The sequence below is a fragment of the Camelina sativa genome, chromosome 13, assembly GCF_030686135.1.
Source record: "Camelina sativa cultivar CO46 ecotype springtype chromosome 13, ASM3068613v1".
Taxonomy (NCBI): Eukaryota; Viridiplantae; Streptophyta; class Magnoliopsida; order Brassicales; family Brassicaceae; genus Camelina; species Camelina sativa.
Genome location: NC_141892.1, coordinates 3500978 through 3528586, shown reverse-complemented (window position 1 = coordinate 3528586; position 27609 = coordinate 3500978). Strand labels below are relative to the sequence as shown.

Sequence of the window (27609 nt, the reverse complement as noted above, 5' to 3'; positions counted from 1 at the left end):
TTCTCTTCTTCTGGTTTTGAGTTTAAGCTTTTAGAGGTTTACAGACTCGTATATTATCACAGATTCCTGAATCTTCGCAGCACAAAAACGAGATCCTTGAAATTTCCTAATATCAATCAAATATAGGCTCGTCTTTTCTCTCTACCAGATGCTCTATAGATTTGGAGTAAGTCAGATGATACTCAGATTCTTAACAACAATGCAAAAAACACCAACGCAACATACAAATTTTAAACCTATGGCCTCGAATATAAACCACCATTTTAAAGAAGAACGAAGAAGGCTCAGACCATGTATGTCATACCGACCTGCATCAGATGCGACTGAGGCACACTCAGATTTGCTATCCCTCTCCTGCAGTTTTTCCTCAGGAATGCGTAGAAGTAATTTATCACTAACTTCTTGATGAACCATGAATCTTTTCTTGCTCTTATATCCCCATGCCCCAGTAGATACACCACCCCTGATTCCTTCGCTTTGTGTATGAACGATAACTCTCTCTCCAGGCTTTGCTCTGCTTCAGACACAGAGGAGTCAGACGATGCGTCAAACGGATGGTTGTTTGTCTGATCAGACGAAGTATTCATTTCCATGATCGGTCTGTTTAAGTCTCTGTACTCAGATAGTAAGGGAACACCCATCGAGTACATGCTTCCGTTGGGGCCAATGACGACTCTAGAACCTGCAAAATCGTCCTCTGAGTCTGAATCATCGTTCCCATCACTCTCCAAGGAACGTTCTTGAGCTTCTCTTCGGATAAACTTCTCGAGGCTCTCGATTAATAGCTGTTCAAAAGCTTGGTGGTTCTCCTTCCTTGCATCCTTGTAACCATACCTTCACCACATATAACACAGTGTTTATACTCTGCCTTTTTCAGAATCGAAAAGGAAAGAAATCAAAGAGTAAATATATATTTCTGTGGGTCAAATTGGGCAGTGAAAGGGAAAGAAAAAAAGACCAACCTGGCAATGCAACGGAATAAGTGATAGCTTTTAGTGCAGACGCGTCTGAAGAGGAACCTTTCATTCTGGGGTACAACTGGAACCGGGACATATTTTATGCAGACAAAAATGACCATGGAATGAATTGCAGGAAGTGTAGTCAGAAAATGGCCAAATATTGCCGGTACTCCCTTCACTAACTCATTGTACAGCAAACCAATACCAGGAGCTCTAATTGTTCCCAGGTTGCACCCAAGATCTCTCATTAAATCCATTGACAGCTTTTGTTCGACTTCTGTTTCATACCTGAGCTTACTTCCATAGTTCCAAATATACATTATACCAAACATGATTACAGCAAAAACCAATATTATCCAGCTTCCATCGCCAACACTCGCTATAACTGAAGAGAAAAATATCAATTCCACTCCAAGGAAAACTACCAGAAAGGCAATCACGACTACGATGTTTATCTGCCATATAAGAAGCATGATTAACGTCACTAGAATTGTCGTCGTCATCATCACTCCAAGCTCAGCCATCCCTGGGAAATTAAAACAAAATTTCAAAACGGGGGAAGCATATCAGATCACCTAAGCAAGAAAAGGGAGACAGAGAAATCAAATATTACCATATGCATTTCCAATCTCATCGATACTTGAGATTGAACAGACGACGACCAGGCAAACGGCAAGCAGAAACCAGTTTAAGACAGGTATATAAATCTGACCCATAAATTTCCGAGAAGTATGAATAATTTTGAGACGAGGGAAACAACCCAGAGCTGTTGACTGTTTAATACATGAGAATGTTGCCGTCGTCATTGTGCGGCTAGCAATCAGAGCCGCAACGTTGGCTACGAAAAGAACTGGCCAGAATGCAGCACCTGTAGAACAATATGATGAATCAATAACTTATACTAGTTTTTATATATAAGTTTCTAACCCGCACCACGAGAACAGCCTTTGCAGTGGTATTAAAGTGGTTTTGTTTGCCAAAGAGGCATGTATATTACAGACTGAAGGAACCAGCTGAACTTTACCTGGAACAGATGAAAAGAAAGCTTGACTAGCATCAGCATGATTTTCCATCAGGTATGCAGCTTGTCCCATATAACCCAATATGAGGCAGGGCAGGACAAGACACACAAATGTAAGCTGCAGAAAACCACTAAGAAATAAATTAAAGTTGCAGAAAACTGAGCAAAACATAGCATACAAAAAGAAAAAGGTAAACATCGGCCACCAAAGGCCATTCTACTCTTCATTTACCTGGACTGATCGAACAGAAAAGTAGCAAAGGTCTGCAAACAATGCCTCTGAGCCTGAAAGATAAAAATTATATAATATGAACAATCAATAAAGGAAGCATCACGATATCAGGCAGATTGTGGGGAATAAAAAGGCTTATTCACTTCTGTTAGCCTTAGCTACAAGAGTAATCTAGTTCCTTTTCTAATGAAATTTTTGGCCATCCAGAAAAACTGAGAAAATTACCTGTAGCACAGAGAATGCAGCCTCCAAGTGCATACCAAGCATTTATAGAGTTCCTCTTGAAGAAGTAATAGATGTGGACAGGGTTGAATGCTCTAAAAACACTGCTATCGTACTTGATCAGGTTGTAAATGCCAATACCAGCAAGACAACAGAACCATATAAGTAAGGCAGGACCTACTACTAGTCCCATCTTACTTGTACCATATTTCTGTAGACTAAAGAGGATCACCAGAAATGCAACCGAAATCATCACCACTTGATCTGCAAAGAAGTAACAAGAGAAAGCTGAACAATAGCGAAAATGCAATGACAAAGATAAACAACCAGCACTAACCAGCCTCAAGGTTAATTACACTATAATCTCCATTACCTTGCTCCACTACATCAACTCCGACCTTAAGTCCACCAACAGCTGACATAACTGCAGTATGCAACGAAAGTGATTTAGACAAGTCCATATGGTAGCAGAAAAACCTGTTCAATAAAACAGAATCATGAACATACTTAGAAGAGGTTATATAAGAACCTGACATTGCAGGAGTTACAACTCCATCGGCAATTACCATGGAAGTTCCAGCAAGAACTAGCACGAGGAGAAGTTTCTTCAAAAATAATGAATTCTCGAGTTTTTCTTTTAATTTCAATGACCTCTCAAGCTCAGGGCAAGGCACCTTCAGTCTAAAACTAGAAATTCGGGCGTCTGAGCGAAGTTGATTAGGGATAAGACTAATCTTGGCGTGACGAGAGATTAATGAGTATAACGCAAAGGTCCCACCTGAAATATTATAAGTCATCAAAACAATTGGCCCTGTGTACTGAAAACATTCAAAGCAAAACTATAATTAGGAGATCAGAATAATTAAAGCATACCTTCACCATCATCATTTGCCCATAGAACAACAAGAACATATTTTATAAGGGGGACCAATAGTAAGGTGTATAACACTAGAGACAATGCTCCAATGACATCTTCTTTTTCTTGGACAGGTGATTTACTGAACATTACACTGAACGTATACAATGGACTGGTTCCTACATCCCCAAAGACAACCCCTAGTGTCTGGAATGCAAGCAACACTCTCCTCCCAACAGTCAAGTCCTAGCAAAAGAAAAATACACAAATAGAAGTTCGGTTAACTATGCAGAGAAAAGTACTGGATCAAGAAAAACAAATTTTAGACCATAAGATCATCCATTATTCTTCATCTGCAGCAGAACATGCAAAAAGAGTAGTTCCCTCGAGCAGAAAACTGAAAACTCCTCCCTAGGTACTAAGTATCACAATTCAAGCCAGTACAATGATAAAGCTTTGGAATCAGAAAACACAGTCACTGCTCCCAGAGTTTACATCCTTTGGAAGTTCCCATCCCAGGATACAACCATCACTAAGGAAAACAGATCAAAACAACATCGACCAGCATAATAGATTCATGAGCCCCCATATCCATCACTGCAACTTGTAAAAATCGTATACTAGCATTCCTGATTCTAGTCCATAATCTCCACATATTGCTAAAATAATTTCAACTTAATTATTTATGGCACTTCCCTATCCGGTGGTCCTTTCTAGTTAGTATCTGAACTCTGGTAAAAAAACAGCTAAAATATAATATTTGTTTAGGAACACACTCATCAAGCCCTGTCCATGGCTATATGACAATATGAAATGGGAAAAAGAAAATACGTAAACAATGAATCACCTCGTAATCATTCCTCGGAGCACCGGGAACTTCAAGCGCTTCCACGTCGAAGGAATCAACACGCGGACCAGTACGGATCAGGCGATGCTCCGGTATCTCGTCCTCATCGGATTCGAGTCCAGTACCGTCGAATCCATCATTATCATCCTCAACGCCAATCTCGGAATCATCATCGTCTTGAATAACCCATCGAGACTCGATAGAATCCAGAGATTCCAAATCTCCAAGACCAGCACCTGAGCTATCGACCTCTTCCTTTTCAGAACCTTCCAAACTGCTTTCCTCCGCCATTTTTAGAACTCTCCGATCGCAATCAAGGCTGATTAAAAAAAAAACTCCAACAGATTCGCAGGATCGATCAAACGAGATGAACCCCAGCAGTAGAGTTTCGCATCTGATCAGAAAAGTAGAGATTTTCTCGACGAGATGACTTGTTTCTTTGCTGCCGATTCATGCCGATGTTCTCAATCTCTGCTTTACTAGTTGCTGCTTAACCGGTCTGATACAAAGGTGACAAGTATTGGCACCGGATTCATCAAGTCTGAACCGGTTAGATTGGTTTATTATTATTGGTCAACGTCAGTTTGGAGAGTATATCTTTGACTCTTTCACTATTATTACGAATCTCAACCTTGATTTGGAAACCTTCGTTTCTAGATTTTGGTTTCTTACTTCACCGCTGATTTGTTCATACGGAGATGAGATTTTGTTCATAGTTTAGGACCAACTGTACATTTAATCTCTATAATCGAGAAGAGAACTTACGAATCCATAATTTATATAAACTCAAGTTGTAGGAGCTATCTTTTTTCCAAACTAAAAAACAACCATGTCTAACTGGGGAAATATTTCAAGACTTGTGTTAGTTAAGAGTACAGACAGACTAAAGACATTAAACTTCCCCAGTAGCAACTTCGGAAACCACTTCTTGATATTCCTTCGTCTCTTCGTCGTACTTGTACCTGGACGCATATTTTGTAATCAAACCAAACAAGTATACGCAAAGTAAAGAGATTAGTAGTGGGTTTCCAAAGTAAGTTAAAGTTTACCATTTTCCGGTTGTAGCAGAGCAGTAAAGTCCAGTGTTGGTATCATAATAGTAACCAAGGCTGCCGCTGTAGTAGTACCTGCAAAACCATTTAGAATACTTCCAGATAAATGAAAATGAGCTTCATAAAACATATTACTTAATAATTCTTGTGAGCAACAGAATGCTTTTAGCCAAAAAACTGACTGAAGCAGCAAGAGAGAGAGAGAGAGAGAGAGGAGCGTATAAACTGACCCTGAAGATTCGTCATACACATAATCGGATCCATTATTTGTAGGATTAAGCTGAGTGCCGGAGATGGAGCCAGACTGTAGATCCGAGGAGGGATCAGGAGCACTTTCATCATCGCCAAACATATCACAAGATTCTGTATTTCCTCTCGCTTGAGCTAGTCTCTCATAACCCTCTAAGAAGAGCAACATAAAGAAGAAAAATAAGAAAGGAAAGCCAATTCTTTGTGCAAAAGGAGGAAATATAACAAAGCATAGGAATCTTAGCTGCAGCAATAATGGAGAATTAAAAAGATATTAGAGCTCTCACCTGCTTCACGTTGGAAAACGTCTTGCTCCTCATGATAAACGTCTTCAACAACATAGAAAAAGAGGAACCAATGTTAGCAAAGGGAGGATATCATATTAATTGTAGCAAAGCTTGTCGTAGCATAAGTAATACGAAACTTAACTGTAGTCGCCGTTCTGGATGAGCTTGTCTGCATCCTCAGTAAGCTGATCAAAGATAAGCTTTGTCTCAGGAGTCATCTTCTCCTTGCGATTATTGGCGTTCCCTTTCAACCTCCTTAAAGCTCGCAGGACCTGTAACAATGAACCCGAGTTATCTTACATGTTAAAGTATGTATTATCACCAATGCTGTCTTAAGCTAATATTTCGAATTTATTTAATCCGTGTTTCATGTTTTAGAACAATCCCTTGATGAAGCCTAGACTGAGTCTCACCGTTTCCCCTGGTTCAAGGACATTAGCAATGCGCCTCTTTCTGACTCCAATGTCTTCTTGAGAAAGTTCATCCACTGCTTTTTCGTTTCCACTATCTTCATCCTTCTCAGTGTCATTAGCAGCAGATCTTCCCATATACAGTGGATTTTTTTCAATACTGTCAAGCCATGCATCCTGAAAGAATACACATGTAAGACAAAACACAAAATATCTAGGAGCTAAACTTAACAATGAAAGATGTGTACTTCGCACCTTGACTTCCTTTTCTCTAACATATTCTACAAAGTTCCCATCAGCATCAAAGTAACCTTCTTCTTTCTCTCTGTCCAGACTAAAAGCTTCGATTTGGATCCCATCTTCTGTGCGGTTCCCATCATTCTACAATGAAATAACAACAGCATCAGAATAATTTGTTTTAAAACGAATATAAAAACATCATTGAGGTCTAGACATAGACATCATTAGCAACAAAAAAAAGGTTGGTAGAGATCGTACCTCATAAGTCTCCTGAGCCTCATCAATATTGTCATTGTCATCTTCATTGTCGTTAAAGAGCTGAGCAGTATTCTGATTACGATGCCTGGCACGCTCCTCAGCAGCATCACGGGCGTTGCGGCGAGCTATAGCTTCTTCCTCTAAGAGCTGTTCAGGTTTAGATTTCTTCCCCTTTGGAAACCGTACTCGCTTCTCGCTGCCAGAAAGAATCCTCCATTATAAGATACACCAAACTACTTGTCCATAATCCACATTATAGCGTATGCACACAAACTCAAGTTGTAACTGAGAAAAATATCAAAACCAATCAATTCTCCAAACACCATGATGATCGTTCCTTAAACAAAAGGATTAGTTCAATTAATCTCCGCACTCAGTTTTCTAATTCTAGCAAAACTCAAGAGATGAAAGAATCAGAGGGTAGATACAAGAACTACTAATTCAATTTTTTTCTACCCTAAAACTGAATCATTCAACCGGAAACGAAAACAAAGAGACAAGGTATCGTCATCAATAGCAGAACAAAAAAAAAAAAAGAATCGGCGATTAGGGTTACGGAAAGGATAGTAAACTTACGGGGGTTGTTTATCGGAGTCTTCATCTTCTAAGAAAGATCGTTTGAGGTTCTTCCTCGACGAACTCTCTGCCATATTGGAGCAACCTGAGGAGAAGAGAACGACGTTGATTTGTAGCTTTCCAGGCGGTGGATATCGGCGTCGAGGAGAAAATAAGAACGAGAGCCTTGAACACTCGTCGACGTTTACAAAATAAGCCCTTTTGAATGGGCCGAATAATGGGCCTAAAAAAAGCGCGCACATTCTAAACTCCTATAGTCTGTTTCCTTTAAATAACCCGGTTTACTTTAAACGCCGCCGTTTGAAGTACCTTCAAAAAGGCCCTAATTTATGTGTATCTCTCTCTTAACCGGTGATCATCTTCATCCTCTCAAGCTTATTTGTTCTCGCCGTCACTGAACTCAACGATCGCCGATCAGTCTTAGAGTCACAGGTCAGCTTCTGGTTCTTAATATTCTAAAATTTCTCTTAGTTTGAAGATATTTAAATACACGTAGCTAAATATTCTTCTGGGTCTTTTTTTTTGTGTAGTCGGAAGTTTTTGAATTCAATTGCAATGGAGCAGAAGCCACCAGCACGGAAGGTTTGTGTTTGCTATAATCGTTAACTTATACTGTTATTAGATCAAAAGATATTGGCTCTCTTAAAATTTACGTTTTTGAGTTCTTGTGCAGATGAAATTTGCCCCAAAAGCTCCCCCAAAACGTGTGCCTAAGCCTGAAGTTAAACCGTAAGCTATACTGATGACTGATATGATTCATATAAACAGACGTGTACTTCGGTAAAATTTGCTTCTGAACTTTATGAATTCTGAATGCAGTGAAGTGGTTGAGAATGAAAGTAGTAGTGCACAAGCTATGGAATTGCTACGCAGAGTAACTGTAAGCTTTTATCGTTTTGAGTGAATTAGCGTTTTCACTCTTTTTGTTTCTTCTCACTTACTCAGTTTTATTTGTTTGTCTTAGGAAAGATCATTGCGCAAGCCAAAAGGGGACAAGAAAGGTAGTATCTTTGACTTGAAACTTATACTGTTATCTTTGCTCTGTTTGCTCCATTACTTAGTTGTGAAAAAAACATCAAAGTATCGTACACATTGGTTGAGTTTTTGGCGTGGATTTTACAGTTTCTTCTTCTCAAGTTGCTTGGATGGGAGGAGTGGTCAATTCGACGAGATCAAATAAGTACCTCAATGGATCAAGTACGATTTCTTGATTATAATTTCTTAAAAAAACGTTGGTTGTTATAATCAGAACCTATTTGATACATGATGTTTCTTGTGCAGCTGGTGCTTATGGCTCAACCTCTACTCAGGAGATAGAGTATAAAGAACCATGGGTTAGTACAACAGTAACCTGTCCCTAAAGTTATATCTCGAACTCACGTACCTGATAATATTGATGTGTAATTTTAATTCTTGGATTATCTCACAGGATTATTACAGTTATTACCCGATTACACTTCCGCTGAGGAGACCGTACGCAGGCAATCCAGGTATGTATACATTTATCTGCTTGAGAAGAAAAAGTAAACAGTTTTGTGAAAAACAGATTCTTGATTACCATGAGCCTAGGTTTGAAATGTTGCTCCTTATTGCAGAGCTTCTTGACGTAGAGGAATTCATGCAGGCTTCGGGAAATATTGAAGATTCACTTAACTCAGCCGCTAATCTCGGTCTAATGGTTAGTGACATTACAAATGAGAATTAGAGAAGCTAAAGCCACATGCAAACTCTAGAAACTCTGTAGTTATTTACATATTGTGTGGATTACATTTTGGCAGGAAGATAGTGGAGAACAGAAAATGTTTTTTATGAAGTTACCTTCTGTTCCTATGGCACCAGTGGCAACAACAGAAAACCGTGAAGGAAAGCCAAATATCAAAGGTCCTGTTAAGAAGACTGTGGATTTAAAAGCCTTGCCAGAAGGCTTCATGGGCAAACTACTAGTCTACAAAAGTGGTGCTGTCAAGATGAAACTCGGTGAAGTGCTTTATGATGTGAGTCATTTCTCATACCCCTTTGGTTTTACTTATTTTTTAGCATTCTATTACATCCTGCCATTTTAACCGAGTATAACACTAGGCTAATATCTAGTAGGGGGATGTTAGGGTTCATGTCTTTTGGTTTTAGAAAAATAGTAAACTAAGTAAAATCGAATCGAGCATGCATCAGTTTGGTGTGGTTTTGGTTTCGATTTCCGGATACAGGAAAAGTAAAACCATGCTAATCGTAGTAAAAGACTAATTCGGATTTCGGATGGGGTGTATAGGTAAGTCCGGGGTTGAAGAGCGAGTTTGCACAAGATGTGATGGTGGTTGACACAGAGCAGAAGAACTGTTGTCTGGTTGGAGATGTATACAAGCATGCAGTTTTGACTCCTGATATTGATTCGATCTTGAAAGATATCGAAAATATGTGACATTCTTAACTATTTTTATTACATCAATTTTGTTTTCACTCTTTTTTTTTTTCGCAAGTTTTCACTCTTTCTTATTGGAAAGAATTCATAGTTTTGACTTTTTGACATTGAGAAATAAGAAGAAAAAAAAACAAGTTTTGTGAAAACTCAAGCCTCAAAGGGGTGGTCGGTCATTTGGTTAGTTCGGGTCAAAACATGTTGTTTTTTACGGTTTAGGAAAAAATATGCCGAATAAAACCGAACGAAATTCCGGTTCAGTTTTGTTTGGCAGTCGGTTCAGAGAAAAGTTTTCCGAAAAACGAAATTTCGGGTAAAGTATTTATTGGGTTAGATTTTTTTCGGGCGGTGGTAGATTCTAGTATTCTACCAGATTTTGTTTTTCAGAAACTCATTTCCTCTCCAATCTAGATTTTAAAATAAATAGATTTCATAAATAATAGGGAAACTACTTTTTAGCTTTTCTTTGTAATTATTACTTTATTAGTAAAAACTAAAATCCACAAATTTTTATTTAAGGTTAATGAAATTAACTTAAATTAAAAAATTTCTTGATTTTAATCTTTATGTATACTTTTATAAGATTTAATTGAATTAATTTAATATTTAACTAACTTATATATGCACTTAATAAGTCATATATCAATTTATATATTTAATAGAAGTTAATGGATGGTTTAATTATTTTAACTAAACAAATAAATAAATAATAATGTATCATGATGACGTGCCAAGTTCTCAAGAGTTCCCTTTAACTATTACATAAAATCATTTGAATATAAATCCTCCACTTTAACGAGAGTATGTTTTTTTTTGGTAAAGTTAAGGAAAGTATGTTAAAGAAGAGGTTACAAATATTATTTCTACCTTTTTCATTTCTTTTTTTTTTCTAACAAAACAAATGATTTGAACTTTTAAAAAAATAATAATAATTAAAGCTCTAACAATCAAGTAATTTGAGCAAGATCTTACATTTAAGAACCAAAAATTACAAGTTACATAAGGAACATATGACACATACATAAACATATGCCCAATATTTAAACTGAGCCCTTTCACTCATTCTACCACAGTTTTTCAATTTCTTTTCTCTCGATTATTATCTAAGACTAAAACAATGACTTTCTTCACGGCCATGATCTCTCTTCTCCTCATCGTTCTCTCTGTTTCCTCAACTTATGTTCCTACAAATTCTATTACACAATGTATCTGTCTTTCTCTTTGTTGATTTTGTTATTAATCATTTTTTATTAAGAGAAATCATATTTTAGTTGAATTTCTACAGTAGTTATATATAAAAATGTAACTAATAAAACTTTTTTTTTTGCTTTGATGGTAGTGTCTACTCCAACTCCACCTGCAAATCCTGTAGCACAATGTATATATGCCTTTCTCTTTTGTTTATTTTATTCTTAATAGTTTTTTTCATTAAGATATATAAATCAAATTTTAGTATAAATTTTTTGTAGTTATATAATTGTCTAATTAATAAAACTTGTTTGTTTTCGTTTTGATGGCAGTGTCTACTCCAACTCCACCTGCAAATTCTATTGCACAATGTATCTATCTTTCTCAATGTTTATTTTATTCTAAATTAATTTTTCATTAAGATAAGTAAGATTTTTCTTTAATTTTCCGTAATTATATATATATATAATTATCTAGTGCAAATCTTATTGCACAATGTTTGACTTCATTCTTAATCATTTTTCATTAAAATAAATAATATTTTTTTAATTTCTTTCGTAGTTATATATAATTTTCTAATTAACAATAACTTTTTTTTCTGATTGTAGTATCTACTCCAACTCCACCAGCAAATCCTATTGCACAATGTATTTGTCTTTTTTTAAAAAAAAATCTTAATCATTTTTCATTAAGATAAATCAGATGTTGGTTTATTTTTTTCCATAGTTATATGACTATATCTAATCAATAAATCTTTTTTTTCCGTTTGATTGTAGTGTCTACTCCAACTCCACCTGCTAATCCTATAACACAATGTATCTATCTTTCTTTTTGTCTTTTTTTCCTAAACCATTTTTCATTAAGATAAATCAGGTTCTTGTTTATTTTTATTGTGATTATATATTACTATCTAACTAACATCTATTTATCTATTTTTGTTTTTGTTGTAGTATCTACTCCAACTCCACCGGCAAATCCTATTGCGCAATGTATGCGTCTTTCTCTTTGTTGATTTCATTCTTAGTTATTTTTTATCAGCATAAATCAGATTTTGGTTTAATTTATCATGTAGTTATATAATTATCTAATTAATAAACTTTGTTTTTGTTCTTGTTTGATTGTAGTGTCTACTCCAACTCCACCTGCAAATCTTATTGCACAATGTATCTATCTTTCTCTTTGTCAATTTTATTCTTTATCATTTATTTATTAAGATAAATCAGATTTTTGTTAAATTATTTCGTAGTTATATATAATTATTTAATTAAGTTTTTCCGTTTTGATTGTAGTGTCTACTCCAACTCCACCTGCAAATCCTATTGCACAATGTATATGTTGTTATCTACTTATCTCTGTTGATATATCTCTTAGTCATTTGTATTCAGATAAATAGGTTTTTGTTTAATTTCTTTCTTAGTTATATATAAAGAATTATCTAATTAGAAAGTTTTTTATTTTGTTTTGATTGTAGTGTCTACTCCAACTCCACCTGCAAATCCCATTGCAAAATGTATCTATCTTTCTCTTTGTTTGTTTAATCTTAATCTATTTTTTGTTAAAATAAATCAGATTTTTGTTTAATTTTTATCGTAATTATATTTTATTATCTAACTAATAGAAATTTTTTTATTTTTGTTTTTGTTGCAGTATCTACTCCAACTCCACCGGCAAATCCTATTGCACAATGTATATGTCTTTCTCTTTGTTAATTTCATTCTTAATCATTTTTTACTAAGATAAACGATAAATCAGACTTTGGTTTATTATTTTCGTAGTTATATATAATTATCTAATTACTAATAAAAAATTTTGGTTTGATTGCAGTGTCTACTCCAACTCCACCTGCAAATCCTATTGCACAGCGTATCTATTTTTTCCTTTGTCAGTTTATTTCTTAATCATTTTTTGTTAAAATAAATCAGGTTTTTGTTTAACTTTTACCGTAATTATATATTATTTTCTAACTAATAGAGATTTTTTTCTGTTTTTGTTTTTGCTGAAGTATCTACTCCAACTCCACCGGCAAATCCTATGGCACAATGTATATGTCTTTCTCTTTGTTGATTTCATTTTGAATCATTTTTTACAAAGATAAATCATACTTTGGTTTAATATTCTGTAGTTATATTTAATTATCTAACTGATCAATGTTTTTTTTGTTTGATTGCAGTGTCTACTCCAACTCCACCTGCAAATCCTATTGCACAACGTATCTATCTTTCTCTTTGTCTATTTTATTCTTAATTGTTTTTTTATTAATATAAATCAGATTTTTTGTTGATTATTTTCTGTACTAATAGATTATTATCTAACTTATAGAAATTTTTTCTGTTTTTTTTGTTGTTGAAGTATCTACTCCAACTCCGCCGGCAAATCCTGTTGCACAATGTATCTATCTTTCTCTTTGTTTGTTTAATCTTAATCTATTTTGTTAAATAAATCAGATTTTTGTTTATTTTTTATCGTAATTATATTTTATTATCTAACTAATAGAGATTTTTTTATTTTTGTTTTGTTGCAGTATCTACTCCAACTCCACCGGCAAATCCTATTGCACAATGTACATGTCTTTCTCTTTGTTAATTTCATTATTAATCATTTTTTACTTAGATAAACAATAAATCAGACTTTGGTTTATTATTTTCGTAGTTATATATAATTATCTAATTACTAATAAAAAATTTTGGTTTGATTGCAGTGTCTACTCCAACTCCACCTGCAAATCCTATTGCACAACGTATCTATCTATCTCTTTGTCTATTTTATTCTTAATTGTTTTTTTGTTAATATAAATCAGGTTTTTTGTTGTATATTTTCTGTACTAATAGATTATTATCTAACTTATAGAGATTTTTTCTGTTTTTTTTTTTTGTTGAAGTATCTACTCCAACTCCGCCGGCAAATCCTATTGCACAATGTATCTATCTTTCTCTTTGTTTGTTTAATCTTAATCTATTTTTTGTTAAAATAAATCAGATTTTTGTTTAATTTTTATCGTAATTATATTTTATTATCTAACTAATAGAGATTTTTTTATTTTTGTTTTTGTTGCAGTATCTACTCCAACACCACCGGCAAATCCTATTGCACAATGTATATGTCTTTCTCTTTGTTAATATCATTCTTAATCATTTTTTACTAAGATAAACGATAAATCAGACTTTGGTTTATTATTTTCGTAGTTATATATAATTATCTAATTACTAATAAAAAAATTTGGTTTGATTGCAGTGTCTACTCCAACTCCACCTGCAAATCCTATTGCACAACGTATCTATTTTTCCTTTTGTCAATTTATTCTTAATCATTTTTTGTTAAAATAAATCAGGTTTTTGTTTAATTTTTACTGTAATTATATATCATTTTCTAACTAATAGAGATTTTTCTGTTTTTGTTTTAGCTGAAGTATCTACTCCAACTCCACCGGCAAATCCTATTGCACAATGTATATGTCTTTCTCTTTGTTGATTTCATTTTGAATCATTTTTTACAAAGATAAATCATACTTTGGTTTAATTTTCTGTAGTTATATTTAATTATCTAACTGATCAATGTTTTTTTTGTTTGATTGCAGTGTCTACTCCAACTCCACCTGCAAATCCTATTGCACAACATATCTATCTTTCTCTTTGTCTATTTTATTCTTAATTGTTTTTTTATTAATATAAATCAGATTTTTTGTTTTTTATTTTCTGTACTAATAGATTATTATCTAACTTATAGAGATTTTTTCTGTTTTTTTGTTGTTGAAGTATCTACTCCAACTCCGCCGGCAAATCCTGTTGCATGTATATGTTTTTCTTTTTGTTGATTTTGTTTTTAATCATTTTTATTAAGATATATCAGATTTTGATTTAATTTCTTCTAGTGAAATATAATTTTATAAATTTTCGTTTTGATTGCAGTTTTTACTCCAACTCCGCCTGCTAATCGTATTGCTCGTTGTATTTGTCTTTCTCTTTGTTGATTTCATTCTTACCATTTTCATTTAGATAAAATTAGATTTTGGTTTGATTTCTTCTAAGGTTATATATATTTATCTAATTAATTTCTTTTAGGGATTTTAAGTTGTGTCAAACTTGGTTTCGTGTTTTTTGACTATTGTCTTGTTAATTGTTATGTATTTGTGATAGCTACAGTTCTTGCTGCTGGACGATCAGGATCAGGACCATCCGCTGCTCCAGCTCCACGCCCTTCTCAGACGAGCCATGGATCTTCGTTGATTCCAATCTCTGGCTTGACATTTGTAATCAGTGGCGCATTGGTCATATTGTTCTCTCATACTAAAACCCGAGATCCCTTTACCTAAATAAAGACCTAAGCGTATTTTAAATTAGTTGTGGTGTTTCCATAATTCCATAAAGACTTATCATGTTTCAATGAAGAAGATTTGTGGTGTCCTGTGTTTGTTTGGTAATTTGACTAATTTCTATATTTTGTTTCGTTTTACACAATAAGTCATTAAACCATCTAAACAAAGCTCTAAATCGAATTATGAAAAGAAAAAATAGTTATCTGCAAACTCGATAAATTCTCCATGCACTAAACGAAAATGTCAAAAAGACGGGACGTGGTTTAGGAAAGACTTTGCCGAATAAAACCAGCCCAAAGGTCTTCCTCGGTTCAGTTCGGTTTTGACAGTCATTCACAAAAATTAAAAAAATAAATAATAATAATGCAAAATAAACCAAAATTTCGGTTAAGGGTGTGAATGGTTGCAGCGGTTGAAGCGGACAAATCCGTCTGCGGACTGGACCGCTTTTTATTTACCATTCAACAAATATAGTCCGCAGTTGTGCAGTCCAAATAAAGCAGAGACAAGACCGCATCGAAACAACTGTGGACCGCTTTGCATACAAATAGAGTTCGTCCGCAGCGGTCTGTAGTCTGCCTTAAAATGGAGCGGTCCAAACCGCAGCTGGATTTGGCCGCCCTGACCGCAGTTACCATTCAAACCCTAAATTTTGTATTTTTGGAGTTAAATTTAGTACTCCAATTATTTTGGTTAAATTTAGGATTCTCGTTAATACGATACTTCTGGATTATTTTGGTTAATTTGGTACTATCGACATTTTAAGTTTAAACCAAAAAAAAGAAGTTTAAATCAAGACCTCCAATACAATGTAAAATGAGCCATTGAATAATAATTGAATGCAAAATGACAAAACTTTTCTTTTGACGACAAAAATTAAAATGGAACAAAATTTACCAATATTAAATAAATAGGTAACAACTCGCACTATGTGCAAGATAAAATTATGATGTGAGATTATGTTTAGATCAAACTACTATGTATCAACTAAATATATAATCAGTTCTTTATTCAATCTATACAAAAAAAATAACAAAAAAATTATTTTGTTAATTTTTTTTTTGTGTAAGAATATGTTTCACCTGTAAAATATTATATCCATAATATTAAATAAGTCAATTGCCTATTATAATGATTATTGTGATAATTTTATTTTGGAAAATTTAAATATGTGAATAGTAATCAGTTTTTTTTAATAGGTGAATAAATTTGGGTTTTGAAAATGTTTTAGATCTAATAATGTTATAATAATTAAATCTGTTATAAAACTAATTAAAATATATTTTAAAATTAAAATGTTTGATTTTTTTTAATTAATTGAAAAAGAATATACCTTAATCATTCAATAACAATTATGTGTAAATATCCATAAAAATGAGAACAATAAATTTGAGCTCTCTAGCGATGACACATCAACATTTTCTTGAGAATGCTTCTCTTTTAATATATAATAGATATGGAATAAAAAATAAATAAAAGTTTGAATACAACAAATCTATGTGTTGATTTTTTACCTTTTTTTTTTTGGTCTGTATTCTTTCTCACAAATCAAATGATTTTGGTAACAAAAGATTAATTCAATAATAAAAAGCTCTATTAAAAGGACAAAAATCAATTAAACATGGGAAAGATCTTACATTGAAGATAAGAAACCACACACGAAATGAAGGAAACGCGTGAAGTGTACGTAAGACGCCATGACCTATATTTATACAGAGCCATTGCACTCATTCTACCAGCATTTCTCAGTTTCTTCTCTCTCGATTCTTCTTCGAGACCAAAACAGAGAATCAAGCAATGGCTTTCTTCTCCGCCACGATCTCTCTTCTCCTCCTCGTTCTCTCTGTTTCCTCAACTTCTGTTCACGGAAACTTTGTTCCCCCCTTGGAGTGCTCCGCCCTGATGATGAACATGGCGGGATGCTTAGCTTTTGTGACGATCGGGAGTACGGTGGATGGACCAACAAGTTCATGTTGCAACGGTCTCAAGACGATTCTCGATACGAACGCGGCATGTTTATGTGAAGGGTTGAAGACCAGTGGCTCCATGGGAATCAAACTGAACGTTACCAAAGCCTATACTCTTCCTGTTGCTTGTAAACTTAATGCTCCCTCGGTCTCATCTTGTCAATGTGAGATTCCTCCTTCATCTCTCTGTTTCTCTTCCTCATTATATAATATCTGATTTATAGAGGGTTTTTGTTTTGTTTTGTTTGGCAGTGCCTATTCCTCCTACCCCCTCTCCTAGTGCGAAAGGTATCTGTATCTGTCTTTCTCTTTACTGATTTCATTTTTAATCATTTTTTCATATGTTATATATTTTGCCATAACAAAGATCTGTGAAATTTTTTATTCTTTTTAATGCTATGAATCTTTGGATTTCTTGCTCTTGAATTCTGTTTTAGTTGGCGTTATAACTTATAACAATAATCTATGGGAAGTGTAAAGGTCAATAGCGATTATAATAAAAATCTGATGATGTTTTGGATTTGGATTTCATGTATGCTTGTCTCATGTAACTATGCCATGACAACAAGATGTAATAGTTCTTAAGCTTGTATAGATGTTATCTCTAATGTAATGTGCCATGATCATTTGAACTAGCTACGTGAGTAGGGCTTTGTCAAAATCTCTTTTTCGTCGAGTTTGATCTGATAGACCTAATACTAGTTGTGTAGTTAATTTTTCTAAGGCTTTTAAGGTGTGTCAAGATTGGTTTCGTGTTTTTGACTCTTGTCTTGTTATGTATTCGTGACAGCTCCAGTTCCTGCTGCTGGACCACGATTAGGATCACGTCCATCCTCTGCTCCAGCTCCAAGCCCTTCTAAAGGGAACCATGGCTCTTCGTTGATCCCAGTCTATGGCTTGACATTTGTAATCAGTGGCGCATTGGTCATATTGTTCTCTCTTATCTAAAATCCAATATCCCTATACATGAATTAGACCTTAGCGTATTATTTAGTTGTGTGGTTTCCATAACTCCATTAAGACTTATCAGGTTACCATGAAGACTTGGGTTTGTAATGTGTGTTTTGTTTGGTAATTTTATTATTTGAGTTGACTGGTGATTATTTCATTTTTTTTTTTAATTGAATCACAATAAGTCAGTAAACCATCTAACAAAGCTCTAAATGGAATTAGAGGAGAAAAAAAATGCAAAGTCGACTAATTCTCCATGCATGTGATTAAGAATAAGTCTATTGGGTATTAATTAATGTCAAAAAAACGTGGCTATTAAAAAATATATATATACAAAAAAAAAAAATCGAAACCTCTCATCAAATGTAAGATCGATCCAAAAAGAATGAAAGATACACAGAAAAGAAAACTCCTTAAATATCAAATATTTGCAGTCGGTAAGCCTCAAACAAATATTCAATAATTTCAAATAATGGAGATGAAGAAAAGATAACCCAAAAATATAATCTGGTTTAGAATCAAAACTGGCCATTCATCGTAGCTTTGTCCTTTGTAGTTCAACTTTAGTGGCGGGTCATCTAACATTCAAAGATATTATTTAAATGTGCTCCCTATAAATGATTCAATGCCTATTATGGCATGTATGTGGTATAAATTTTCTTAGTCAATGTGTAAATAAACCTTGCATATTTCATTCCTTATAGGCTTTTTTTTTTAAGAGTACAATAATTTGATACACCAATTTATAAGAATATATTATTTTCATTAATAAAAACTTTTGAACAATACAACATTTGAAAGAGGAAAAAAATGAAAAGGGTGTAAAATACAACATATAGTCAAAAACTAAGATTTATCCTGTGTTGAGATTTCATGTTCATAAGAACAACCATGGAGCTCAAGCTCAACATTTCAAACACAATCGTTAACACACTAGAGACTATAGTCTTCTTTCTCTTTGTTCTTCATACATTCCAGATCGCAGAAGCCAAGATTCACCATCACACTTTCACGGTATTGTAAAAGAACAAAAAAAAATACTTTTTTAACAAATATTAGAGAGATAGAGAAATGGATATATAAAACTGATTGTGTATGTCGTCGATTTTTATATCCACAGATAAAGTCAAAAGCGTACACTCGACTTTGTGATACCAAAAACATATTGACGGTGAACGGAGAATATCCCGGACCGGCGTTGAAAGCATACCGTGGTGATAAGCTCGTCGTCAATGTCGTCAACAACGCAAATTACAATATCACTCTCCATTGGTAAACACTCTTGTTGATCATAAAGTTGAATTCGTATTGACTAGCTAATGTTTTATACGATGTAGAGATTAAGTGATTAATATTTCAGGCACGGAGCAAGACAAATCATGAATCCATGGTCGGACGGACCCGAATATGTGACTCAATGTCCGATCCGACCGGGAGAGAGCTATGTATATAGAATTGATCTTACGGTTGAAGAAGGAACGATCTGGTGGCACGCACATAGCCAATGGGCACGTGCCACAGTCCATGGAGCGTTTATTGTCTATCCCAAACGTGGCTCACCTTATCCTTTTCCTAAGCCGCACCATGAAATCCCTCTCATTTTAGGTACACTCACACTACTTTGTCGACGTGATTAACTAGTACATAAAATATATATCATTTTGTGTGGATGCATGATTCCGTTACGAAAAAGCTCATCCCGGATTAATATTGTTACGTACGGTGTGACAATTGACAGGTGAATGGTGGAATAAGAAAAATATAATGGATATACCAGGAAACGCTAGTAAATCCGGAAGTGAACCGGCCATCTCTGACGCATATACCATAAACGGACAACCCGGTTATCTATACCCCTGCTCTAAACCGGGTAAGCCTCTTCCAAGTTTTAACACTACAAAGCTCTCAAATCTTTAATCGAACACAATTTTCATTTTTGTCTTTATTATTCCGAAACAGATACATTCACAATAACGGTGGTGCCTGGCCGAAGATACCTTCTTCGGATTATCAGCGCCGTGATGGACGAAGAACTCTTCTTTGCAATAGCAAACCACACCTTAACCGTTGTCGGCAAAGACGGTCTCTACTTAAAACATTTCAAATCTAATTACCTCATGATCACTCCGGGACAATCCATTGACGTCCTCCTCCATGCTAACCAGCGGTCTAGTAATTACTTTGTAGCGGCTCGAGCTTACTCCTCCCCCTTTGGTGCCGGTTTTGACAAAACCACCACCACAGCCATCTTGCAATACAACGGTGTTTCTTTAAACCGAAGAAACCAACTGGTTTTACCCTACCTGCCTCCTTACAATCGTACCGAGGCATCTACCCGGTTCACTAACCAATTCAGAAGTCTTGGATCCAGTAACCATCCGGTTAAAGTACCGGTTAAAATCGACACTCGTCTTCTCTACGCGATCTCCGTGAACTTGATGAACTGCTCCGACGATAAACCTTGTAACGGCCCCTTCGGAAAGAGATTCTCGTCGAGCGTTAATAACATCAGCTTCGTGAACCCGTCGATCGACATTCTCAGAGCTTATTACCGCCGCACAAGAGGCGTTTTCCAGGAGGATTTCCCGAGAAATCCGCCGAAGGAATTCAATTACACCGGCGAGAATCTTCCGTTTCCGACGAGGTTCGGGACAAAAGTGGTTGTTCTTGATTACAATTCGAGCGTTGAGCTGGTTTTACAGGGGACGAATGTGTTGGCTTCAGATAATCACCCGATTCATCTCCATGGGTATAGCTTCTACGTCGTGGGTTCGGGTTTTGGGAATTTCGATCGCCGGAAAGATCCGTTGAAGTATAACCTAGTTGATCCACCGGAAGAGACTACCGTCGGTGTTCCTCCTAACGGCTGGACCGCCGTCAGATTCGTAGCTAATAATCCTGGTCAGTTCACACTACGTACTCTACTCTTTGTTACGTTTCTCTCAAACGTTTTCATGCAACAATGATAATAATTCTTTTTTTTTTTCATTATTTTAGACAAAATTGATTTTAATATCAGTTTTTTTTTTTGGACGATGTTTTGGTTTTATTTGTTTATATAATAGGGGTGTGGTTGTTACATTGTCATATAGAGAGACATGCCACATGGGGAATGAACGCAGTGTTCATAGTGAAAGATGGACCGACTAAATCATCTCGAATGGTCAAGCCTCCTCGTGATCTGCCTTCTTGCTAGCTAGTTAATTACTGTAATAAACAATAGTTTGATTGGTGCATTAGTTTTGCGATTCAATAATCATAACATTTTGTACCTTTTCAATCATATCCCAAGTCCTAAAGTTCCGGAAGTCAGCCGACAAAGATGACGAGGAAAGTGAAAAGGAAGGATTCTTCAAGAGAATCTTGAGGGACAGCAGAGGTGAGGACGATGAACAAGTGTCGAACTCAGAGGGGTTCTTTAAGCGACTTTTAAAGGAAAATAAACCAGAAGAGGAGGAGATACCAAACAATTCCGAGGGGTTCTTCAAGAGGATTTTGAGTAGTAAATTTGATGATGAGGAATTGACATCGAGTGCGGATGGATTCTTTAAGAGATTGTTACGAGATAACAAAGTAGATGAAGAGGAACCGGGTGCAAACTCGGAAAGTTTCTTCAAGAAGTTATTGCGGGAGAGTAAAAATGAAGACGAGGGGCCAAATGCAAACTCAGAAGGGTTCTTCAAGAAACTATTCCGTGAGAGCAAGAATGAGGATGATAAAGTTTCTCACTCAGTGGATGGTGAGGAAAAAGATGGGTTTCTTAAAAGACTTTTCAAAGAAAAGTTTGATGAGAAAAGAATTGGCAATGACAGGAATGAGACAGATGAAATTGTGCATACTGAAGAAAAATCTGGTGAAGATAATGAAAGTGAGGGATTTTTCAAAAGATTCTTTAAGGAGAAGTTTGAAGACAAACAAGACACTGGCAAAGCCGATGATGCGAATGAAAACGAGGATAACGAATCTTCAGAATTCTCACTGTTCAAAAAATTGTTCCATAGACATCCAGAAGACGCAAAAACTACTTCAGCAAAGGAAAATAGCAGCAATGTCGGTATAGTTGAAAGCAGTCCTGGGACAGAAAACTTTTTCCGCAAATTGTTCAGAGATCGTGACCGGTCTGTTGAAGATTCTGAACTTTTCGGTTCAAAGAAATATAACGAGGTTTGTCCTCATATGACTTGATCTTTTGTTTTTCCACATATATTTCAGATTTAGGTTTCATCTGTACTGCTTAGATATTCTTTTCTTTTCTTTCAACCCACATCTCCCGATTCATTCATCAGCTCAAGACTTCTTTCTAGAATATAAGATGAGATATTATCAGCTTTACATATTAGACTATCGAAAAAAGTTGTGGTTGTGTTGCTTGGTAGTTCACCCTCAGTGGATGATAGTATATGATGGCAAATAAGTCGAGAGCGCTGATGCTCCCAGATCATGTCAATCTTTTCTCATTTTAATGAATTTAGCTGGCGGAAAAAGGTAGTATGCCTGCCATTAATTTTTTGATCTTTGCAGAAGTGTCCAGGTTCACCTAAACAGCGGAATGATACTCCATCTCAAAAGCCTCCACTGCCAATTAATACCGCAGCACAGTTCAGGAAAGGGGCTTACCACAAGTCTTTGGAGTTTGTACATGCATTATGTGAAACGTCGTATGATTTAGTAGATATTTTTCCCAGTGAAGATCGGAAAACTGCTCTTCGTGAGGTGATCCTTTTATCCCTATCTTTCTATATTTTGATGATGAAATTGCAGATATTATCATTCTCCTTTATTTTTAACTAAGACTTTTTTTTTTTGTCTGGTTTTAGTCCCTTGCAGAGATCAATTCCCATTTAGCCGAGGCTGAAACTACTGGAGGTATTTCATTAAATTATAACTTAGGTTTTCTTGTACGGTTGTGTTTTTCACATAGGAGAGCCAAGTGCTCCAATCGATTTGGCATTTAAACCTCACCTCTTGCATTGAAATCATTGCAGCTGTTATTTTTTACTCTGTTTATGTTTATTCTATTGCGGTAAATGATTCGATATCAGATGTTGATAATATTTTTAAAATTCAATTACATTTCAGGAATTTGTTTTCCAATGGGGAGAGGAGTTTATCGTGTCATTAATATTCCTGAAGACGAGTCTGTTCTTTTGAATTCTAGGGAAAAGGTGCCTTATATGATATGCGTGGAAGTTTTGAAAGCGGAAACACCGAGGTAAATATAAAAGTCAGAAGTTTGATTAATCCACTGCTTTTCTTCTAATATTTTCAGAAGTCACTTTCTTATGTTCTAATTATATTTTAAAGGGTTTCCATGATAACCCTCTCTCATTGTTCTTATTATCTTCTGAAACCTTTGTAGTGGTGCTAAAGACACATCTAAGTCCCTTAAGCTTTCTAAAGGAGGCATTCCACTGGCAAATGGGGATGCATTCTTGCAAAAGCCACCTCCATGGGCCTATCCACTATCGACTGCTCAGGAGGTTTACCGTAACAGTGCAGACCGTATGTCACTATCTACTGTTCAAGCAATTGATGAAGCAATGAATCATAAGTCTGAGGTAAGATTTGTGAGTGCAAGTCTCTCGGTGGAGAAGCATAGAACTTCATTTAACAAATCAGTAAGTGGTGGTGTGACTGGTGTCCTGAGGACTGGTCTGGACAGTGATCTTGAGTGGGTTAGGGTGGTGCTGACGGCTGATCCAGGTCTTAGAATGGAAAGCATTGCTGATCCAGGACCCCCACGTCGAAAGGAACATCGTCGTGTTCCAAGTATTGTTGCCTACGAGGAAGTAAGGGTGAGTGTTTCTTGATAATAAACTTGTAAAAGAAAACTACCTGTTTTTGCTCTAGTGAAATTTAGCTACTTTTCCATTTCTCTTTTGGGTTACTGAAAACATCATACTCATCAAGTAGTGTTTCTGCTTCACTTATTATGTGATTCCCAATATACCATACAGATTATACACCTAAACATGCATCTAAGTTTGGATATCAGCTGTAAAAGTGGGTGTTATCTGCTTGATGTCATTTTTCTTAACGAACTCCCTATGATCACTTGTTCAGGCTGCTGCAGCGAAGGGGGAGGCACCTCCTGGTCTTCCTCTCAAAGGGGCTGGTCAGGATTCATCAGATGCACGGTCTATGGTGATTGCATGTTGATTTGAGAATTAGGTTATTCCTTTAATTGTTTTGTCTTCTAGGTGTTGAACCTTTCTTTTGTGGCTCACCAGGCCAATGGTGAAATGCTGAAAGCAGGTGATGCCTTATCTGGTGAGTTTTGGGAAGGGAAGCGACTAAGAATTCGTAAAGATTCAATATATGGAAACCTACCGGGTTGGGACTTGCGTTCTGTAAGTACTGGATAAAGCAATTCTACTTAGAGTATATTTCTCTACTTGAATTTCTTGTGTAGCGACAAAATAAATAATGGATTTGCTTTACTCCATGCTCAATCATTTTGATTAGAAGTCAAAGGTCTCTGGTTTTTTGTTTTGTCAGAAACACGGCTACATGTATTTAAAATAGGCTCTACTCAAAGTTTTATGAATAAGTGAAACTACTTCTAAAGTTTTCTTACGTAGATTAGTTGGTCCGTTGTATAGCTTTTTTCTCGTTGAAACTGAATACTGTTACTTTGAGTCTTTGATAGTTCAATGAGGGGTTCTGCTTTTGATAAGTTTCTGCTTTCAGTTTCTTTCCAGCTGCATGTAAAGTTGGTTATACTTGTTGACATTGAAAGTTGTTGTCTAGGATTTCGGATTGCTTATGAATAACCATGTTAAAAAACTTGGATGAGATTGTGTCATTCAATGTTGGTCCAAATTTTTTCTGCTTCTTGATGTTAACTGGCTCTAGATCTTTGCAGATCATTGTGAAGAGTGGTGATGACTGTCGGCAGGAACATCTTGCGGTGCAACTCATATCTCATTTTTTTGGTGGGTGATATTTTTATTTATTTACCATGTGCCTGGTAATTTCATTGTTTTTAGGGTTTGGCTTCCCAAGCTGTGCTTTTATATCGTCGTCTTCTATTTTCTATCCTGTCATCTTATATAAGCATCTATACACAAATTTCTGCCTAATATAGTGATTAGTGAGTAAATAGTAACGGCCTTGTTCATGTTCTAGATATATTCCAGGAAGCAGGTCTTCCCCTCTGGTTACGTCCTTATGAAGTCTTGGTTACATCTTCATACACTGCCCTTATAGAAACAATTCCAGATACGGTAAATATGCTACTTTATTTGGTATCCTGCAACTAGTCCTGTTTTGAGCTTGGAAAGCTCATGTTATTGTATCACTTTCCTCTCCTGCAGGCTTCTATTCATTCTATTAAAAGTAGATACCCTAACATTACTAGCCTGCGTGATTTTTTTAATGCCAAGTTTAAAGAGAACTCTCCAAGTTTTAAACTTGCTCAGGTAATGTAATTCAGGTACATTTTTTTAATTAAAATCCGCCATCGTGTTGGCTGTTTTTTTACAAGAATTTATTGACTTCAGTCACTTAAACATGCTGTTGTTCGAATGAGAAGTGTGGAATATATATAAGATGTTCACTCTCCACAAAAGTGTGCAATGGAGGACCCAATTTCATTATTTCATACTGAAGCCGTTTCTGAGCAAGAGAAATAGAGCTTGATATGTCTTATACTATTTTTTTATTCCCCTTTTATGCAGAAGGGTTTTTATAAAATTAACATGTATGGTTTAACATTTGAAAACAGGCTGCATTAAAGTCTTCTCCATGCATCAATTAAAAGTGTGTCTGCAATAGCAATTTATGTAAGATGTCACTCCGTGTATAATTTTTCAAATAACTTCTTTTGCAGAGGAATTTTGTTGAGAGCATGGCTGGATATTCGTTGGTCTGTTACCTTCTGCAGGTAGATTGTCTTTAACAACTGCGTCTCTCAGGATTGTGTATTCATAAGTGTAGGCACATAAATGCTTTAAACAAGAACGAAAGAATCTATGAGTTTGGCACTCATGATGATGTTCATAAGTTCCATGATTGCTTGGTCTTAGTTTTATGGCTCGTGATGTCCATTGTTTTCTCTTTCAGATAAAAGACCGCCATAATGGAAACCTTCTGATGGATGAAGAAGGTCACATTATACACATTGATTTTGGCTTTATGCTTTCAAATTCTCCTGGTGGCGTTAACTTCGAGAGTGCCCCATTTAAGCTCACCAGGGAACTTCTTGAGGTAAGACGCATGTTTTTATTAATCTTCTTCCCTCTTTTAAGCAATGAAAATTCTTTTAGCTTAATTATATACTCGGAAACACTTGCACATCTAGGTCATGGATTCTGATGCGGAGGGAGTTCCGAGCGAGTTCTTTGACTATTTCAAGGTATCCCTCCAAGTCACTTAAAGGCTCTAGTTTTCTACTACTGTCTGTAGCTATTAAGTAGTACCTCCAATGGTCAACTGTTTCAGGTGCTATGCATCCAAGGATTCCTAACATGTAGAAAGCATGCAGAACGGATTATTCTTCTCGTCGAAATGGTACAGGTATTATGATCCGAGTCAATATTTTATAAGTTAATAAAAGAACGAAATCATTTCCCGGCTGAATAATTTGCGGTTTCTTGCTTAATCAGGATTCGGGTTTTCCTTGCTTCAAAGGTGGTCCACGCACCATTCAGAATCTAAGAAAAAGGTTCCATCTAAGTTTAACCGAAGAGGTAAATTACATGTCTCCCTTTAATTCTTACCAATTCCAGCATCGTTGATAGGATTGATGTCTCAAATCACAACTGTTTCCTTTTGTCATAACCAGCAATGCGTCTCTCTGGTGCTCTCTCTAATCAGCAGCAGTTTAGATGCTTGGCGAACCCGACAATACGATTACTACCAAAGGGTGTTGAATGGAATATTGTGATTGTTAATTTTGTACAAAAGTTTGAGATATCATCATCATTAAATCAGCCTGATCAGAGACTAAACATGTATACATACTACCATGGTTGTGTTGTTCTCCATGTTCATTGCATGTGAAGAGCCTTTTTCACAACTGTAGTACTATCAGAGACCTTCGAGCTCCAGAGAGCTCTTAAGGAAATCAATTACAAGAATAGAGTGAGAGACATTGTGTGACCAAAAACACTTTTGTACATAATAAGATAGTTTGATCCAGAGTTTGATTTATATATCCTTTATCTATAAAAGGAGCATGGCAAAGCCAAAAAGTTAATTCATCTTCTTCATAAACTTTTTTTTTCCTTTTCCCAAACTGTTATATGAAACAATTGTTTCTTTGTTTCCTATATAAAGATTTTTGAAGAATTTAACAAAATCATTAAAAGTAAATAAGTGAAAGATTGTTAAAAAATGCTAGAAAGTTTTGTTGATTAGTTTTTTAAAGTCTTGTAAAGTGATCCAAACAATTTTGTATTTTTGTAATACTTTACATGACATAATAGTGTCTAAAATCATGAACCAAATAACATAATAATTGAATTTATTAACAATCCAAGATTCTTTTGTTTTAATTGAATAATACAAAACTTTTAATGATTTTATAAAAGTCTGAATCTAATAATCCAAATTTGTTAAGATTTTAA

At 35.3% G+C, this 27609-nt stretch overlaps 7 protein-coding genes across 10 annotated transcripts; 5 read left to right on the top strand and 2 right to left on the bottom strand.

Annotated features, from left to right (window-relative positions):
• Positions 1 to 73: 73 nt before the first annotated feature.
• LOC104734930 (potassium transporter 7) lies at positions 74 to 4851 on the bottom strand. Of its 2 annotated transcripts, none has more exons than XM_087481076.1 (10): positions 4138 to 4851; positions 3308 to 3536; positions 2964 to 3212; positions 2808 to 2858; positions 2438 to 2698; positions 2213 to 2265; positions 1984 to 2098; positions 1573 to 1827; positions 963 to 1485; positions 74 to 834 (listed from the first exon to the last, which is right to left on the bottom strand). In XM_087481076.1, exons 1-10 carry the CDS (start codon positions 4426 to 4428, stop codon positions 285 to 287), a joined length of 2577 nt encoding a protein of 858 aa, XP_087337202.1. In that variant the 5' UTR covers positions 4429 to 4851; the 3' UTR covers positions 74 to 284. The 2 variants fall into 2 exon arrangements, with proteins under 2 accessions (XP_087337202.1, XP_087337203.1); XM_087481077.1 differs by having other exon boundaries at positions 2942 to 3212; positions 4138 to 4705.
• A 47-nt stretch (positions 4852 to 4898) lies between these two features.
• Positions 4899 to 7444, bottom strand: LOC104734929 (uncharacterized). Of its 2 annotated transcripts, none has more exons than XM_010454625.3 (9): positions 7210 to 7444; positions 6634 to 6829; positions 6391 to 6516; positions 6139 to 6312; positions 5868 to 5997; positions 5726 to 5767; positions 5420 to 5591; positions 5187 to 5264; positions 4899 to 5099 (listed from the first exon to the last, which is right to left on the bottom strand). In XM_010454625.3, the coding sequence occupies exons 1-9, from the start codon at positions 7281 to 7283 to the stop codon at positions 5030 to 5032; spliced, it is 1062 nt and encodes a 353-aa protein (XP_010452927.1). In that variant the 5' UTR covers positions 7284 to 7444; the 3' UTR covers positions 4899 to 5029. The 2 variants fall into 2 exon arrangements, with proteins under 2 accessions (XP_010452927.1, XP_087337204.1); XM_087481078.1 differs by having other exon boundaries at positions 6634 to 6918; positions 7210 to 7385.
• Positions 7445 to 7466: 22 nt separating this feature from the next.
• LOC104734928 (uncharacterized) lies at positions 7467 to 9771 on the top strand. Of its 2 annotated transcripts, none has more exons than XM_087481079.1 (11): positions 7467 to 7641; positions 7740 to 7791; positions 7883 to 7938; positions 8029 to 8089; positions 8179 to 8210; positions 8332 to 8406; positions 8491 to 8543; positions 8639 to 8699; positions 8805 to 8887; positions 8988 to 9203; positions 9476 to 9771. In XM_087481079.1, the coding sequence occupies exons 6-11, from the start codon at positions 8355 to 8357 to the stop codon at positions 9623 to 9625; spliced, it is 615 nt and encodes a 204-aa protein (XP_087337205.1). In that variant the 5' UTR covers positions 7467 to 7641; positions 7740 to 7791; positions 7883 to 7938; positions 8029 to 8089; positions 8179 to 8210; positions 8332 to 8354; the 3' UTR covers positions 9626 to 9771. The 2 variants fall into 2 exon arrangements, with proteins under 2 accessions (XP_087337205.1, XP_010452926.2); XM_010454624.3 differs by having other exon boundaries at positions 7508 to 7641; positions 8174 to 8210.
• Positions 9772 to 10576: 805 nt separating this feature from the next.
• Positions 10577 to 15208, top strand: LOC104734926 (uncharacterized). Its single transcript, XM_019234738.2, has 24 exons — positions 10577 to 10827; positions 10962 to 11000; positions 11143 to 11181; positions 11419 to 11457; positions 11587 to 11625; positions 11761 to 11799; positions 11935 to 11973; positions 12100 to 12138; positions 12282 to 12320; positions 12458 to 12496; positions 12635 to 12673; positions 12813 to 12851; positions 12981 to 13019; positions 13160 to 13198; positions 13332 to 13370; positions 13509 to 13547; positions 13689 to 13727; positions 13865 to 13903; positions 14042 to 14080; positions 14211 to 14255; positions 14385 to 14423; positions 14563 to 14598; positions 14716 to 14754; positions 14944 to 15208. Exons 1-24 carry the CDS (start codon positions 10740 to 10742, stop codon positions 15117 to 15119), a joined length of 1125 nt encoding a protein of 374 aa, XP_019090283.2. The 5' UTR covers positions 10577 to 10739; the 3' UTR covers positions 15120 to 15208.
• Positions 15209 to 16803: 1595 nt separating this feature from the next.
• LOC104734925 (non-specific lipid transfer protein GPI-anchored 29-like) lies at positions 16804 to 18192 on the top strand. The gene is made up of 3 exons (XM_010454610.3): positions 16804 to 17253; positions 17342 to 17377; positions 17880 to 18192. The coding sequence occupies exons 1-3, from the start codon at positions 16920 to 16922 to the stop codon at positions 18035 to 18037; spliced, it is 528 nt and encodes a 175-aa protein (XP_010452912.1). The 5' UTR covers positions 16804 to 16919; the 3' UTR covers positions 18038 to 18192.
• Positions 18193 to 18814: 622 nt separating this feature from the next.
• Positions 18815 to 21315, top strand: LOC109128465 (laccase-14-like). Its single transcript, XM_019234825.2, has 6 exons — positions 18815 to 19054; positions 19161 to 19312; positions 19401 to 19645; positions 19779 to 19910; positions 20000 to 20941; positions 21106 to 21315. The coding sequence occupies exons 1-6, from the start codon at positions 18914 to 18916 to the stop codon at positions 21234 to 21236; spliced, it is 1743 nt and encodes a 580-aa protein (XP_019090370.2). The 5' UTR covers positions 18815 to 18913; the 3' UTR covers positions 21237 to 21315.
• A 13-nt stretch (positions 21316 to 21328) lies between these two features.
• LOC104737904 (phosphatidylinositol 4-kinase beta 2) lies at positions 21329 to 27213 on the top strand (the record flags this gene model as incomplete). Its single annotated transcript, XM_019234456.2, has 16 exons — positions 21329 to 22204; positions 22562 to 22753; positions 22858 to 22906; positions 23120 to 23252; positions 23400 to 23835; positions 24104 to 24184; positions 24271 to 24390; positions 24906 to 24975; positions 25169 to 25266; positions 25357 to 25461; positions 25872 to 25925; positions 26105 to 26248; positions 26343 to 26396; positions 26483 to 26557; positions 26647 to 26730; positions 26826 to 27213. Coding segments are annotated over 16 exons (2673 nt in total), but the record flags the coding sequence as incomplete, so codon positions are not given.
• Positions 27214 to 27609: the final 396 nt, after the last annotated feature.

Coding starts and splice junctions, on each gene's coding strand:
- LOC104734925 (XM_010454610.3), top strand. CDS start 16,920: ATGGCTTTCTTCTCCGCCACGATCTCTCTTCTCCTCCTCGTTCTCTCT. Junction 17,254..17,341: donor CTCGGTCTCATCTTGTCAAT/GTGAGATTCCTC, acceptor TTTGTTTGGCAG/TGCCTATTCCTCCTACCCCC. Junction 17,378..17,879: donor CCCCTCTCCTAGTGCGAAAG/GTATCTGTATCT, acceptor TATTCGTGACAG/CTCCAGTTCCTGCTGCTGGA.
- LOC104734926 (XM_019234738.2), top strand. CDS start 10,740: ATGACTTTCTTCACGGCCATGATCTCTCTTCTCCTCATCGTTCTCTCT. Junction 12,497..12,634: donor GGCAAATCCTATTGCACAAT/GTATATGTCTTT, acceptor GTTTGATTGCAG/TGTCTACTCCAACTCCACCT. Junction 13,728..13,864: donor GGCAAATCCTATTGCACAAT/GTATCTATCTTT, acceptor TTTTTGTTGCAG/TATCTACTCCAACACCACCG.
- LOC104734928 (XM_010454624.3), top strand. CDS start 7,765: ATGGAGCAGAAGCCACCAGCACGGAAG. Junction 7,792..7,882: donor AGAAGCCACCAGCACGGAAG/GTTTGTGTTTGC, acceptor GTTCTTGTGCAG/ATGAAATTTGCCCCAAAAGC. Junction 8,888..8,987: donor CCGCTAATCTCGGTCTAATG/GTTAGTGACATT, acceptor ACATTTTGGCAG/GAAGATAGTGGAGAACAGAA.
- LOC104734929 (XM_010454625.3), bottom strand. CDS start 7,283: ATGGCAGAGAGTTCGTCGAGGAAGAACCTCAAACGATCTTTCTTAGAA. Junction 6,313..6,390: donor TTAGAGAAAAGGAAGTCAAG/GTGCGAAGTACA, acceptor GTATTCTTTCAG/GATGCATGGCTTGACAGTAT. Junction 5,998..6,138: donor TCCTTGAACCAGGGGAAACG/GTGAGACTCAGT, acceptor TCATTGTTACAG/GTCCTGCGAGCTTTAAGGAG.
- LOC109128465 (XM_019234825.2), top strand. CDS start 18,914: ATGTTCATAAGAACAACCATGGAGCTCAAGCTCAACATTTCAAACACA. Junction 19,055..19,160: donor TTCACCATCACACTTTCACG/GTATTGTAAAAG, acceptor TTATATCCACAG/ATAAAGTCAAAAGCGTACAC. Junction 19,911..19,999: donor ATACCCCTGCTCTAAACCGG/GTAAGCCTCTTC, acceptor ATTCCGAAACAG/ATACATTCACAATAACGGTG.
- LOC104734930 (XM_087481076.1), bottom strand. CDS start 4,428: ATGGCGGAGGAAAGCAGTTTGGAAGGTTCTGAAAAGGAAGAGGTCGAT. Junction 2,859..2,963: donor TGTAACTCCTGCAATGTCAG/GTTCTTATATAA, acceptor TGCATACTGCAG/TTATGTCAGCTGTTGGTGGA. Junction 2,266..2,437: donor CTGCATTCTCTGTGCTACAG/GTAATTTTCTCA, acceptor TTTATCTTTCAG/GCTCAGAGGCATTGTTTGCA.